At 43.7% G+C, this 13,525-nt stretch overlaps 1 protein-coding gene across 5 annotated transcripts in view; it reads right to left on the bottom strand.

Moving 5' to 3' along the window:
* Positions 1-3,938: 3,938 nt before the first annotated feature.
* Positions 3,939-13,525, bottom strand: part of SYVN1 (synoviolin 1) — a 149,343-nt gene continuing 139,756 nt past the window's right edge. For 4 of the 5 annotated variants that reach the window (XM_033956213.1, XM_033956212.1, XM_033956211.1 and 1 more), the window contains exon 16: positions 3,939-6,361. In XM_033956213.1, coding sequence (XP_033812104.1) covers positions 6,219-6,361 — 143 coding nt within the window. In that variant the 3' untranslated portion in view covers positions 3,939-6,218. The remainder of the gene's footprint in view (positions 6,362-13,525) is intronic. The other variant, XM_033956210.1, reaches the window with a different exon arrangement.

Raw genomic sequence — 13,525 nt, 5'->3', positions numbered from 1 at the left:
TTTTTCAGAGGAGGGTGAGTATAAGGAGCCGGCTTTGGAGCAAAACGCCTTTGGTAGATAACAGTAGGGCATGCAGGCTTGGCTTGAGTTGGCTTTGGTTTAGGTCTGACTTTTGAAGCAAAAGATTTTTCATGGTCAGATAATTTCTTGGTGGCTGCCTCGATGGATTCATCAAAGAGGTTGTTGCCTTGACAAGGAAGGTTAGCTAAGCGGTCTTGAAGGTTAGAGTCCATGTCAATGGTATGAAGCCAGGCAAGATGACGCATAGCTACAGAGCAAGCAGCAGCTCGGGCAGATAACTCGAAGGCATCATAAATGATTGGAGGAGATGGAGACGTAATTGAGAGAAAGAAGCAATGACTTGTTGAAACTCAAAATGCATTTGGTTATCTAAATAAGTCAAAAACTTTGGTAGAAGAGAAAGAAGAAACTCAAAATAAGTGATGAAATAAAAATTATAATTGAGAACTTTAGAGGACATCATAGCATTCTAGTAGATGCGACGTCCAAATTTGTCCATAGTTTTCCCCTCCCTTCTAGGAGGAACTGTGGCATAGACCTTGGAAGGATGGGATCTCTTCAAGGAGGATTCAACAAGCAGGGATTGATGAGATAATTGTGAATTGTCAAACCCTTTGCAATGCACAGTTTTATACCTAGAGTCCAACTTTCCTGGAACTGCTGGAATGGAAAAAGGTGTTTCCATGCATCGAGCAAAAGTCTGATTTAAAAGCTTATAAAGTGGAAACTTAAGACACTCTACCGGAGGTTGAGGAAGATGCATGACTTCTAGATACTCTTTAGAATATTTGGAGCCAGTATCTAATTGAACATCCAAATCTACAGCCATCTGTCGCAGGAAAGATGAGAAAGAGAACTGATCTGCCAATGCTTTGCCTCGAGGACGTCGAGGCATCCTGTGTCGAAGAAGAAGATTCGGCATGGAAAGAGGCATCAAAGGAACCTGGTGACTTGGACGAGGCAATCGAGACCGGAATATCCTCAAGGTCCGGCATCGGAGACCTCGAATGAGGAGTCGGTGGTCTGGTCGAGGTTGGAGTAGATCGAGGCTTCGAGGAAGATGGTCTATTCTGAGAAGAAGAACGATGCCTGGAAGGATGCCTCGAATGGTGATGAGAACTGTGTCTGGAACCAGATCTTGAAGATCAAGCAGATTTCGCCTCGGAGACGTAAGCAGCTGATGCTGATGTATGAATAGAGCTAGAGGCTGTAGATCGAAGCTCCAGATGCTTGGTGGAGGAACCTTGATGCACTCTCAAAGACTCTGCTCCTTGGCTAGTGTGAGGATTCTGGTCGATGCACTCGCAAAGAATCTACTCCTTGCTTTTCGTGCTTGGATGGCATTCGCAGAGACTCTGCTCCCTGCAAAGAGTGTGGAAACTCAGACTGGGGCATAGGAAGCGGCTTGACCTCACGGGAGTCTGCTGAATGCCCAGGCTGGATAAGAGGAAGCAGTTCAGGTCCTATGTTAGTAAGGAACTGAAAAAACTGCTTCTCTAACATGGTCCGGAAAGAAGCCGGCAAGGATTGATCCGCATCTGAAACCAGACCACCTGCTTTGGTTGGAGGTTCCTTCAAGGTAGTGTGAGAGTGTTTCGACTTAGAAGTCTTGGACACTTTAATCACCACTGGCGGAACCGACTGCTGAGCTATCTGACCTGAGGAAACAGGGGAAGATAGAGCAGATGACATCTAAGCAAGAGCCGCTGCAAACGATGAAGGTCTGATGAGGCTCGAGGTGGAAGCAGTAGGCGTTGAAGGAGCCTCGATGGAAGTCGAAGCCGAAGATGCTTTTGAAATTGGAGACACCATCTCCAAAAGCTTGTCCACCAGAATGCAACGACGTTTGAAAGCATGAGGCCGAAATGTTTGGCAAGGCAGGCACGACCTAGGATGATGTTTCGGCCCAAGGCACTTGAGGTAGCGTGCATGAGAGAGATCGCACGCTGACACTTGCTACACCTCTTAAAGCCTGTAGCAGGCCGGGACATAGACGGAAAAATAGCCACCGCAAAGTCAAAGCTCTCGGGACGGGCCAAGTGGCCCGTCCCAGAAAACGAACAGAAGACGAAAATTTTTTATTTATTTATTTTTTGTTAAACTAAAAGAAAATAAAATAAAACAGCGATTCGTGAAGAAAAAAAAACCACAAACCGCAGTTGTAGAGAAGGCAAAAAGTGAACAAAGTTAAACGCAGAGAGTCAAAGACGGACTTCTCGGCTCCGTGGAAAACTGAGAACTGAGGAGACGCTGGGCGGGAAGGCACTCGCGCATGCGCGATGCGGGCGACTCGAAACTTCGAGTTTCTTCAAGCAAGTCTGCTTGTGAGGCGTCTGCATCCAGGCTCCGTTGATAATGTCACTCATATGTGAGAATACTTGCCTGCTTGTCCTGGGATAATATCATGCTTCAAGAGGGATCAATGCCAATGCTTCCTGGCCTTTCCACCCGATACTTGATGTTTGGAGTCCTTCAGCCTCAACAAGGATAACAAATCCTTCCTCACTCTCAAGAGAGGGATCAGAGGATGCCCAATCGTGGCAGCTACTACTGATGCCGAATGTTGAGGAATGCATAGGCCCTCTTGAGGTTGATGCATCTCCAGTATTCAATGCAGCTCTCAAAGCCTTCCAATGGAGTGACTTCTTGGCACCAAAAATTAATTTGCACTATTTCTTTTAGCCTTTAATACCTCTTTTTGACATCTGTTAAGAGTTTACAAGAGGAGAGATTATCATCAGGTCCCATGCACTAATTACGGGTGCTCATAAAGGACAAGGTCCTGCTGTACCAAGTGCACTTCGTATAACCATCAATAAAATTAGTGGTGAAAAAAAGTTGCTGACCAGGCCACAAAAAACAATCAACTTTGTCAGGGTTTTCATCACTTCTACTTAAAAGGCAAGATAGTAAAAACACTGGCCTCAAGCAAAACATTTACACTCATTTAAAAGAAAAACACTAGAAAACTGATGAAAATCATGCTGAGACATGAACTGTGGAACTGCCAAAAAAAAAAAAGTGTCCAAACTGCTCCATGGATAAAACAGGACTGAGCTAGTCCTCACAATGATAGCAGGGGGACAAACACATACACATGCACTGTGAGATGCTCCCAAATGCTTCTAGAAAGACCACAGGGATGTGCTTACCATGGTGGGCTCTATTGAATGATGCCGCATCAGCAAGAATATGCTAAATCTTGTTTGTCTTTGGAGAGAGCCTTTTCATTGGCTAGCCTTTCACTCCCACCATTGTACTCCTTCTGCATTATGTCCTATTTTTCCTTTATCTTGGAATATTTATAGATTCTCTTTTGCAAGAGGCATCCAACAATTTAAACTCTCCCTTCCTTATAGAAAAGGGATTAAATGAGTCAAGATTTTTAGTCAATCTTTGGTTTTTAAATTCTCTCAACTTTGGAATGATCTTCCTTTTATTTTAAGGAGTTCTGGTTTGCTTCAATTTTTCGTAAATCTTTAAAAACCATTTTATTTGCTAAACACTTTGAAAATTAACTTTCTTGAAATTTCACCATTATTCCTTATGGTTTTTATCTGTTAACTGCTGTAAACCGAGTCGAGCTTTCTTAGAATGATGACTAGGTATATAAAGTTAAGCCTTAGATTAGATTAGATGTCAGAGGTGTTGCTGGCAAAGATGCTAATTTAAAATGCAAGAACCAGCAATTCCTGCATTCTCTCCACAGAAGATGATCAGAGCAGTGGGAGTGAAGAACACATTCCTGTTGCTGTGTTAAGGATTATGAGGCAGATGATCTGGCTTGAGGGGACTGGGACTGCAAGATTGTCCCCAAGATGAGGGCATAAAAGCAAAATCTCCCGTTTTGGAACTCAGAGCAAAATGCCGTCACCTACCCCTTGTGACAGCCCAACTGACTGCCATCTTATAGTACACACTTTTTTATGCAAGTTTTATTTTGCCATATGTACAATTTTGTTCAGCTATTAAAATTTTTATACAGTATGTACATCTTAAATAATTATCAAAGCCTCTCAGCCCTTAAATCTAATGCACAAAGAAGCAAAGAAACACCCCCCCTAATTTGTGGGTCAATTAAAGAAGCTGTCCAACTGAACACAATCTACTTTTTTTTTTCTTTAAAAAAAAAAACCAGTTTGTTGAAAGAAATCAGTATTTGTCCAAACTTATGGTTTAGGGGAGGCATAAAGCTGAGTTCTACCTGTCAAGGACACATCTTACAAAAAAGATGTTTTATTACAATATTTCTCAGTAATATGATTAGTTTAGGGGCATCTTATCTAGGTTGCAAGTTCTTGACTAGAGAGAGGCCTTAGATTGGAAAATTCAGAGCCATCCTACAAGATCAGTTTATTCCAAAACAAAAGCTAATTTCAGCTTCCGGTGTAATATTCTAAAGTCTGCTGTCAAGCAGAGGTGAAGGACCTTATCATAGCTGTGCTAGTCTAAGACATGCCATTTTGTATTTTCATAAATAGTGTACTTTTGTTTTCCTTTGTAAACTTGTTAGGGTGAAACCTTTTTTCAGGTGGAATGTTTTATTTGCATGAGAAAGATAACATAATATCTAAACTCATACTTCACTTTATCTCCAAGAACTACCATACACCTTTCATGCTGAAACACTAATGGACCTATGTTAATGTTCTCTCCCTCTGAAGGCAGAGAATAGGATCAGATCCTAGAAAGCAAATGCCATGTTTAATAACAAAAGAGGGGAGGAACCACTGCTAGCCTGCAGTTTCACTCTTGATACAGAGCCCCCCCCCCCCCCACACACACACACGCAAAATAAACAGAACTAAGGCAAATTTAGGGACTGATATAGAGAAAAACTCAGAATCTTGCTATATTGCTCTTAAATCATTCAACTCCTACTCACAGAAAGATCAACCTTGTCATTTCGTTACCTATCCTATAGAGGATTCAATGGCACTGCTCTCTTGGGATCAGATATTCAAAACAAAAAGCTGTCAGAGGCTCAGCAAGTTGAAACATTAGAATTCTTTGGCAAATTTAGTTTTCTATAGTTGAATAAAATGACAATGTATGGAGGGATGAGTACCAAAAGCTTCTATTGACACATGGCAATGTGCTAACACTGCTTTCTAGTCCTTAGCATTTAGAAAGACCAACTTTCTTGCTTGGGTAGGGTGGGAGGAAAGGCATCAAAAGGGATCATTTTCCACTTTGTTCCCTCTAAAGATTTTTATATATAATCTTTCCACCACTATTGAAATGAACAGAGGCACCCAAAGCAACCAAGGCTACAGTTTGGGTAATTTACTCTGTTAATTATCACCTTGTCCTGTGTTCACAGTCTTAATACTGGACACAGATGAAGCAATCTAATCAGGGTTCAATTTATGCTTAAAGGAGCCTCTGCAAGACTGACTGTGATTCTAACACAACAGAGCAACACTGCACCATGTGCTCCTGTGAAAGGAAAACATTTCTAAATATAAATTAGAATCTGCAAGAAAACAAAGAAATATAGAAGAAGAAATGCAGCAGTGACAGACAAAATTTTTTCCAAAAAACCCTCAAACACACCCCCAGAAACCACTTTGGTTTAATTTAAACAAGAGAAATCAGATATATTGGAATCCCTGCCTCAGGAACATGAAACTTTTTCTCTTATTGAATTTTTGTTTGTTAAAGATCTCTTCAGCCATTCCATATTCTAGTTGGGAAACTCCCTCCCCGCTTAAGCCACTACCTGTCAATAGGACAAGAATATTAGCACTGTTGGTTGTTTTAGACCAACTTTGTCAGTTTTCAAAATATAGCTTTTTAGCTTGTTTAGAAGTGACCAACAATTTCCTGGAGGCTGCCTCAGATGGTACTGCACATATCCCCACTTGTCAGGAAATTCCTATATGAAAAAGTACCAAGGCAGTTATATTTTGGTGGTTTAAGAGCTATACACTTATCATCCAAGCAAATTATGTTTTGACTGGGAGGGTGTGGGGAAAGATCCTACTTTTGTTTCAAAAAATACTTAAATCAAGGTCTAAGAAACCTGGTATGCTGCAGCTGCCAGGTACTTAAAGATCTGAGGGCAGGTGTGGAAGATATTTTTCTAGAACTTAATCCAATTTTGGTATTGCGTTCCACTTTTAAACAAGTCAAAGCAAGAAAGTCAAGCTGCCGCTGCTACTACCCAAGTTCAGAAAGGTAGTAATAGGAAAAGGTCAATGGCTCTCGGCAGTAGGTGTTTCCAGTTTTTGAAGTCTGCGCCTGCGCAGCTCTACAGCATCAGGTTCTTCGTGAAAAGCATCCTCCTCATCTGCTGCTGGAATAGGTACATCTTCTGCACCAACTGTTTCAGTCTCTGCTAAAACAGAGAGGAAAAAAAGAGATTAGATTCTTACATTGATAATATCTTTTCCAGTAGATAGGTATGGTATGCTGAACTTTAGGGTACTCTATCCATTCTTGCAAGCATACTGCAGAAAGAAGTCAATAGCAGCTTTTGAAACCTCCTCCTTCTTTCAGGAGACTGCTGCCCTTTTCAATATGTCTCAAAACATAGAAGAGCTCTAGAGTAAAAGACAGGAGAAGTACTAATGAAACTTTATTTATTGTAATCAAAAACAAATCACAGTCCAAATAATATATATAAATAATTATGTAGTGCTCAGACCCACAACCTATTAAAGTTCATGTGAAGTGTTATTTTTGCGGAAGGCTGGATTGATGGCTAAGAAAATTATTCTGGGAGAGTGAGTTTCGGATCACGTGCCTTCTTACTGGGCTTGGCGTAACCGTTTGCATGCTTTAATGTTGCTTGAGAGGGGTTGGGTGCATCATTCCTTATGCCAATCGAAATTTTTTTTTTTGCAGGTGTGGGGTCCCTATATTTCTTCCTTGTCTCCTAGAATCCACAGTTTGATTCTTAATACTTTGCCTGTTTGATCTGTACTGGGCGGTGAGGGGTTTGTGGCTCTCCTCAGCTTTTCTTTCTCTTTCTTTCTTCTTTGAGAGGTCCTTTGGGGCTCATCAGAGTCCAGGGCCCTGAAAGTTCCACTTCTGTTTCAGATCTCCTTCTTTGGATGGGTGGGGAGGCTTGGTTTTGGGGGGTTTTCCTGTTGTTCTGTCAGGTGGTAACTCTTTTGTTCTACTGACAGCATTTTCTATTGTATTTTCTTTTGGGTTGGGTTTCTTTAGCAGCTTCTTCCACTTTTGTATATTATGGGCACTGGTGTGCAGTGGGGAGGGTGGGGCAGTGGGTTGAGAGGTGGGGAGACTATTGGGATTGGGGGATTCTTGCTGTCTAGTTTTGTTCAACGCTAAGGTTATCTGCTGTATTCATTGGTTTTTTTTTTTCTATCTCTGGTGTGTTCAATAATAAAAATTGTTGTACGTTAAAGTTCATGTGAAGAGAACCAAACATAAGCTGCCCAGTCAGACCATCATAGCACATACATTGTCTAACCGCCACTATAGATACCACATAAATAAAAGCAGACACATAAAACAACTTATCTGTATGCTTGTGCAAAAACTTAAACCTCCTGAAGTCTTTCCCCCGACTCGAGTATTGCGATGGGATGCTTTCTCAGGAAGGAAAACTTCTTGCAGCTTCAACTTCATGGAGAGAGACCAAATCTACAGCATACAGCTGATAAGCCAATGGCTGTGTGTCGTAGATTTGGTCTCTCTCCATTAAGTTGAAGCCGCAAGAGGTTTCCCCTCCTGAGGAAGCATCCCATCGCAATACTCAAGTCGGGGAAAAGACTTCAGGAGGTTTAAGTTTTTGCACAAGCATGCAGATAAGTTGTTTTATGTGTCTGCTTTTATTTATGTGGTATCTATAGTGGCGGTTAGACAATGTATGTGCTATGATGGTCTGACTGGGCAGCTTATGCTTGGTTCACTTCACATGAACTTTAACGTACAAAAATTTTTATTACTGAACACACCAGAGATAGAAAAAAAAACAAACCCAATGAATACAGCAGATAACCTTAGCGTTGAACAAAACTAGACAGCAAGAATCCCCCAATCCCAGTAGTCGGGGGAAGTTGGGGAAAAGACTTGTGTTTCACAGCTTCAGGACTTTTAAGTTTTAGCACTGGTACATGTGGTCTGCCCATTCTTCGTGACCTGCACTAATTCAGCCACAAGAATGCAGATAAGTTGTTTTATGTGTCTGCTTTTATTTATGTGGTATCTATAGTAGAGGATAGACAATGTATGTGCTATGATGGTCTGACTGGGCAGCTTATGTTTGGATCACTTCACATGAACTTTAATAGGTTGTGGGTCTGAACACTACATAAAGCACAGTTACTTACCGTAACAGGTGTTATCCAGGGACAGCAGGCAGCTATTCTCACATATGGGTGATGTCATCGAAGGAGCCCAGATGCTTCACAAGCAGATGCTTCACAAGCAGACTTGCTTGAAGAAACTCGAAGTTTCGAGTTGCCCGCACCGCGCATGCGCTAGTGCCTTCCGCCCAGCACAGGGCGCATCTCCTCAGTTCAGATAGCTAGCAGAGAAGCCAACCAGGGGAGGTGGGTGGGTTGTGAGAATAGCTGCCTGCTGTCCATGGATAACACCTGATATGGTAAGTAACAAGCAGGCAGGTATTCTCACATATGGGTGACCTCCAAGCTAACCAGAATGGGATGGTGGGAGTGTTGGCAATTTAGGAGAATAAATTTTGCAATACTGTTTGACCAAACTGTCCATCCCGTCTGAAGAAAGTATCCAGACAATAGTGAGAAGTGAATGTATGAGGACCAAGTAGCAGCTCTACAAATTTCCTCAATAGGTGTAGATCTGAGGAAAGCTACTGAAGCTGCCATTGCTCTGACTTTAAGAGCTGTGACTTTACTGTGAAGGGGTAATCCAGCCTGGGCATAGCAGAATGAGATATAAGCCGCCATCCAGTTGGAGATGGTACGCTTAGAAATAGGATGTCTATTTCTTAGATCAATGAGAAGAAAAAAGCATTCATCTCTTACAAACAATCAGGGAAGCAGGACTCTAGAGCAGACTACCTGGCCAAATCAAAAGCCGTCAAAACAGCAGTCAGGGAGGCTAAATTCCTCATGGAGGAGTCTCTAGCAAAGAACATCCAGAAGGGAGATAAATCCTTCTTCAGGTATATCAGTGATAGAAGAAAAAACTCAGGCGGGATTGTACGTCTTAGGAAACCAGACGGAGACTATGTGGAAAAGGATTCGGAAAAAGCCCAACTATTAAATGAATACTTCTGCTCAGTCTTCACCCGAGAAGCGCCAGGGCTCGGCCCTCAGCTACAGACAAGGGTTGGCTCAGTTGACCCGTTTAGTAACTTTGAGTTTACGCCCAGCAGTGTCTACGGTGAGCTGTCAAAGCTCAAGGTTAACAAAGCAATGGGGCCGGACAACCTGCACCCCAGGGTGTTTAGGGAGCTGAGTGATGTCTTGGCGGAGCCACTGTCCGTGCTCTTCAACCTCTCCCTTAGTACAGGCAGCGTCCCGTTGGACTGGAGGACGGCTAATGTCATTCCACTCCACAAGAAAGGCTCAAAGATGGAGACAGCAAACTACAGACCAGTGAGTCTAACATCGATAGTGAGCAAACTAATGGAAACTCTAATCAAACACCAATTAGATAAGATCCTAGATGAGGAGAATCTACGGGATCCCCGACAACATGGATTTACTAAGGGGAGATCCTGCCAATCCAACCTGATCAGCTTCTTTGACTGGGTAACGGGGAAGCTGGATATTGGGGAGTCCCTGGACATCGTGTACCTGGACTTTAGCAAAGCATTCGATAGCGTACCACACCGCAGGTTACTGAGCAAGATGAGTTCTATAGGATTAGGTAACACATTGACGAAATGGGTTGGGAGCTGGCTTGGAGGTAGGCTCCAAAGGGTGGTGGTGAACGGCACCCCCTCCGAAATGACGGAGGTGATTAGTGGAGTACCACAGGGCTCAGTCTTGGGCCCAATCCTATTCAACATCTTTATAAGAGACTTGGCAGAAGGGCTTTGAGGTAAAATAACATTATTCGCCGATGACGCCAAACTGAGTAATGTAGTGGGCAAATGCACAAAAGACGAAGATTCAGTGCCCGACAACATGATGCACTACCTACTTCTACTGGAGCGATGGTCTAGGACATGGCAACTCAACTTCAATGCCAAAAAATGCAAAGTTATGCACCTGGGCAGCCAGAATCCATGCAAGTCTTATACCCTTAATGGCGAGATCCTAGCAAAAACGGTAGCAGAACGAGACTTGGGGGTAATCGTCAGTGAGGACATGAAGTCTGCCAATCAAGTGGAGCAGGCTTCGTCCAAGGCAAGACAAATCATGGGCTGCATACGAAGGGGTTTCGTCAGTCGTAAGGCGGAAGTCATTATGCCATTGTATAGATCCATGGTGAGGCCCCACCTGGAATACTGTGTGCAATTCTGGAGGCCGCATTATCGCAAGGATGTGCTGAGACTGGAGTCGGTGCAAAGAATGGCCACCCAGATGGTCTCGGGACTCAAGGATCTACCATACGAAAAACGGCTTGAAAATTACAGCTATACTCGCTCGAGGAGCACAGAGAGAGGGGGGACATGATCGAGACGTTCAAGTATCTTACGGGCCGCATCGAGGCGGAGGAAGATATCTTCTTTTTCAAGGGTCCCACGACAACAAGAGGGCATCCGTTGAAAATCAGGGGCGGGAAACTACGAGGTGACACCAGGAAATTCTTTTTCACTGAAAGAGTGGTTGATCGCTGGAATAGTCTTCCACTACAGGTGATTGAGGCCAGCAGCGTGCCTGATTTTAAGGCCAAATGGGATCGGCACATGGGATCTATTCATAGGGCAAAGGTAGGGGAGGGACATTAAGGTGGGCAGACTAGATGGGCCGTGGGCCCTTATCTGCCGTCTCTTTCTATGTTTCTATGTTTCTATTTGGATCGAAGGAGACAAAAAAGTTGAGGAGCAATCCTGTGGGGTTTGGTGCATTCCAAGTAGAAGGCCAAAGCAAGTTTACAGTCCAGAGTATGAAGAGCTGATTCTCCAGGGTGAGAATGAGGCTTTGGAAAAAACACTGGAAGTACGATGGATTGGTTGAGATGAAATTCTGAGACCACTTTAGGTAGGAATTTCGGATGAGTACGAAGAACCACCTTGTCATGATGGAACACAGTGAATGGTGGGTCAGTAACTAAAGCTTGCAGCTCACTGACTCGTCGAGCAGAAGTGAGGGCAATGAGAAACACAACTTTACAAGTGAGATACTTCATATGAGCCTTATCAATTGGTTCAAATGGAGGCTTCATGAGTTGAGTAAGGACAACATTGAGGTCCCAAACCACAGGAGGCAGTTTGAGAGGAGGATTGACATTGAAAAGTCCTTTCATGAATCTGGAAACCACTGGATGAGCAGAAAGGGGTTTCCCTTCAATAGGCTGATGAAAAGCCACAATTGCACTGAGATGGACTCGTATAGATGTAGACTTGAGGCCAGAACTGGATAAGTGCAAAAGATAGTCCAAAACAGAAGATAAGGAGGAATGCTGAGGCTCCTTATGATGAGAAAAACACCATGTAGAAAATCTAGTCCATTTTTGGTGATAGCATTGTCTAGTTGTAAGCTTTCTAGAAACTTCTAAAATGTCTATTACAGACTGAGAAAACTGAAGAGGGGTTATGTTGAGAGGTATCAGGCTGTCAGGTGTAGAGACTGCAGGTTGGGATGAAGCAGAGATCTTTGACTCTGTGTAAGCAAAGAAAGAAAAACTGGTAGAAGGTATGGCTCCCTGCTGCTGAGTTGAAGTAGAAGGGAGTTCCAGGGTTGTCTTGGCCACCAAGGAGCGATTAGAATCATGGTGGCATGATCGTTCTTCAATTTGACCAGAGTCTTGAGAATGAGAGGGAATGGAGGAAATGCGTAGAGGAAAAGATTCATCCATTCCAGAGGAAAAGCATCTGCCTCGAGGCGGTGAGGAGAGTATATCCTGGAGCAGAACTGAGGCAGTTTGTAGTTGTGGGGAGTTGCAAAGAGGTCTATCTGTGGCGTTCCCCACTGTGAAAAAATGTGACGAAGAGGCGAGGAATGGAGAGTCCATTCGTGAGGTTGCAGTAGATGACTCAAGTTGTCCGCCAAGCAATTCTTTGCCCCTTGAATATAGACAGCTTTGAAGAAGGTGTTGTGGCAGATTGCCCAGTCCCAAACCTCCAGAGCTTCTTGACAAAGGGAGGCAGACCCTGTCCCTTCTTGTTTGTTGACATAATACATGGCGACTTGGTTGTCCGTCCGAACGAGGACTACTGTGTCGTGAAGAAGATGTTGAAAAGCATGGAGAGCTTTGAGGATCGCTCTAAGTTCCAACTGATTGATATGACACTGACAATCCGTACTGGTCCAGAGGCCTTGAGTACGGAGACCATCGAGATGAGCGCCCCAAGCGTAGGTCGAAGAGTCTGTCGTGAGGACCTTCTGATGAGGGGGCATTTGAAAAAGCAAGCCTCTGGAAAGATTGGAAGAGAGCATCCACCAACGGCGAGACTTCTTCAAGGAAGGAGTGACTGAAATGTGTCAAGAAGGAGGGTCGCAAACTTGCGTCCATTGAGATGCCAGTGTCCACTGAGGAATTCTGAGGTGAAGTCTGGCAAAAGGAGTCACGTGTACTGTAGAAGCCATGTGACCCAGAAGTACCATCATGTGTCTCGCTGAGATGGAAGAGCGGGAATACACTGTGTGACAGAGTTGAAGAAGAGCTTCCAGACGTTGTTGTGGAAGGAATGCTCTGAGTTGGACAGTGTCTAGAACAGCTCCAATGAATTGTAGATTCTGAGAAGGCTGAAGTTGAGATTTGAGAAAGTTTATTTTGAATCCCAAACTTTGTAGGAACCAGGTAGTCTGTTGGGTTGCTACAATAACCCCTTGAGATGTGAAATCTTTGATGAGCCAGTCGTCGAGGTAGGGAAATACCTGAAGACCATGATTCCTTAGAGCTGCTGCTACCACTACCAGGCACTTGGTGAACACTCTGGGAGACGAGGCCAGACCGAAGGATAGTACTCTGTATTGATAATGCAGATTCCCCACCCAAAATCTGAGGTATTGACGGGAGGCCGGATGAATGGGAATACGAGTGTAGGCCTCCTTGAGATCCAGAGAGCATAACCAGTCGTTCTGCTCGAGAAGGGGATAAAGGGATGCCAGGGACAACATTCAAAAATTTTTTTTGACTAGAAATTTGTTGAGAGCCCTGAGATCCAGAATAGGTCGCAGATTGCCCATCTTCTTCGGAACAAGGAAGTAACGGGAGTAAAACCCCCTGTTCTGCTGTTCCAAGGGAACTGGTTCGATGGCAGGGAGCCAAAGCAGAGATTGAGCTTCCTGAAGAAGAAGGGCGGTTTGGGATGGATTGGAAGGATACTCTCTTGGAAGGCGCTCTGGTGGAACCTGAGTGAAATGAAGAGTGTATCCTTCCCTGATGATGGTAAGCACCCAGAGGTCGGATGTAATTATCGTCCATCGGTTGT

The sequence above is a fragment of the Geotrypetes seraphini genome, chromosome 8 (assembly GCF_902459505.1).
Source record: "Geotrypetes seraphini chromosome 8, aGeoSer1.1, whole genome shotgun sequence".
NCBI classification, from domain to species: domain Eukaryota; kingdom Metazoa; phylum Chordata; class Amphibia; order Gymnophiona; family Dermophiidae; genus Geotrypetes; species Geotrypetes seraphini.
The sequence above is the reverse complement of the archived record's forward strand: the minus strand, read 5'-3'. Positions and strand labels throughout refer to the sequence as shown.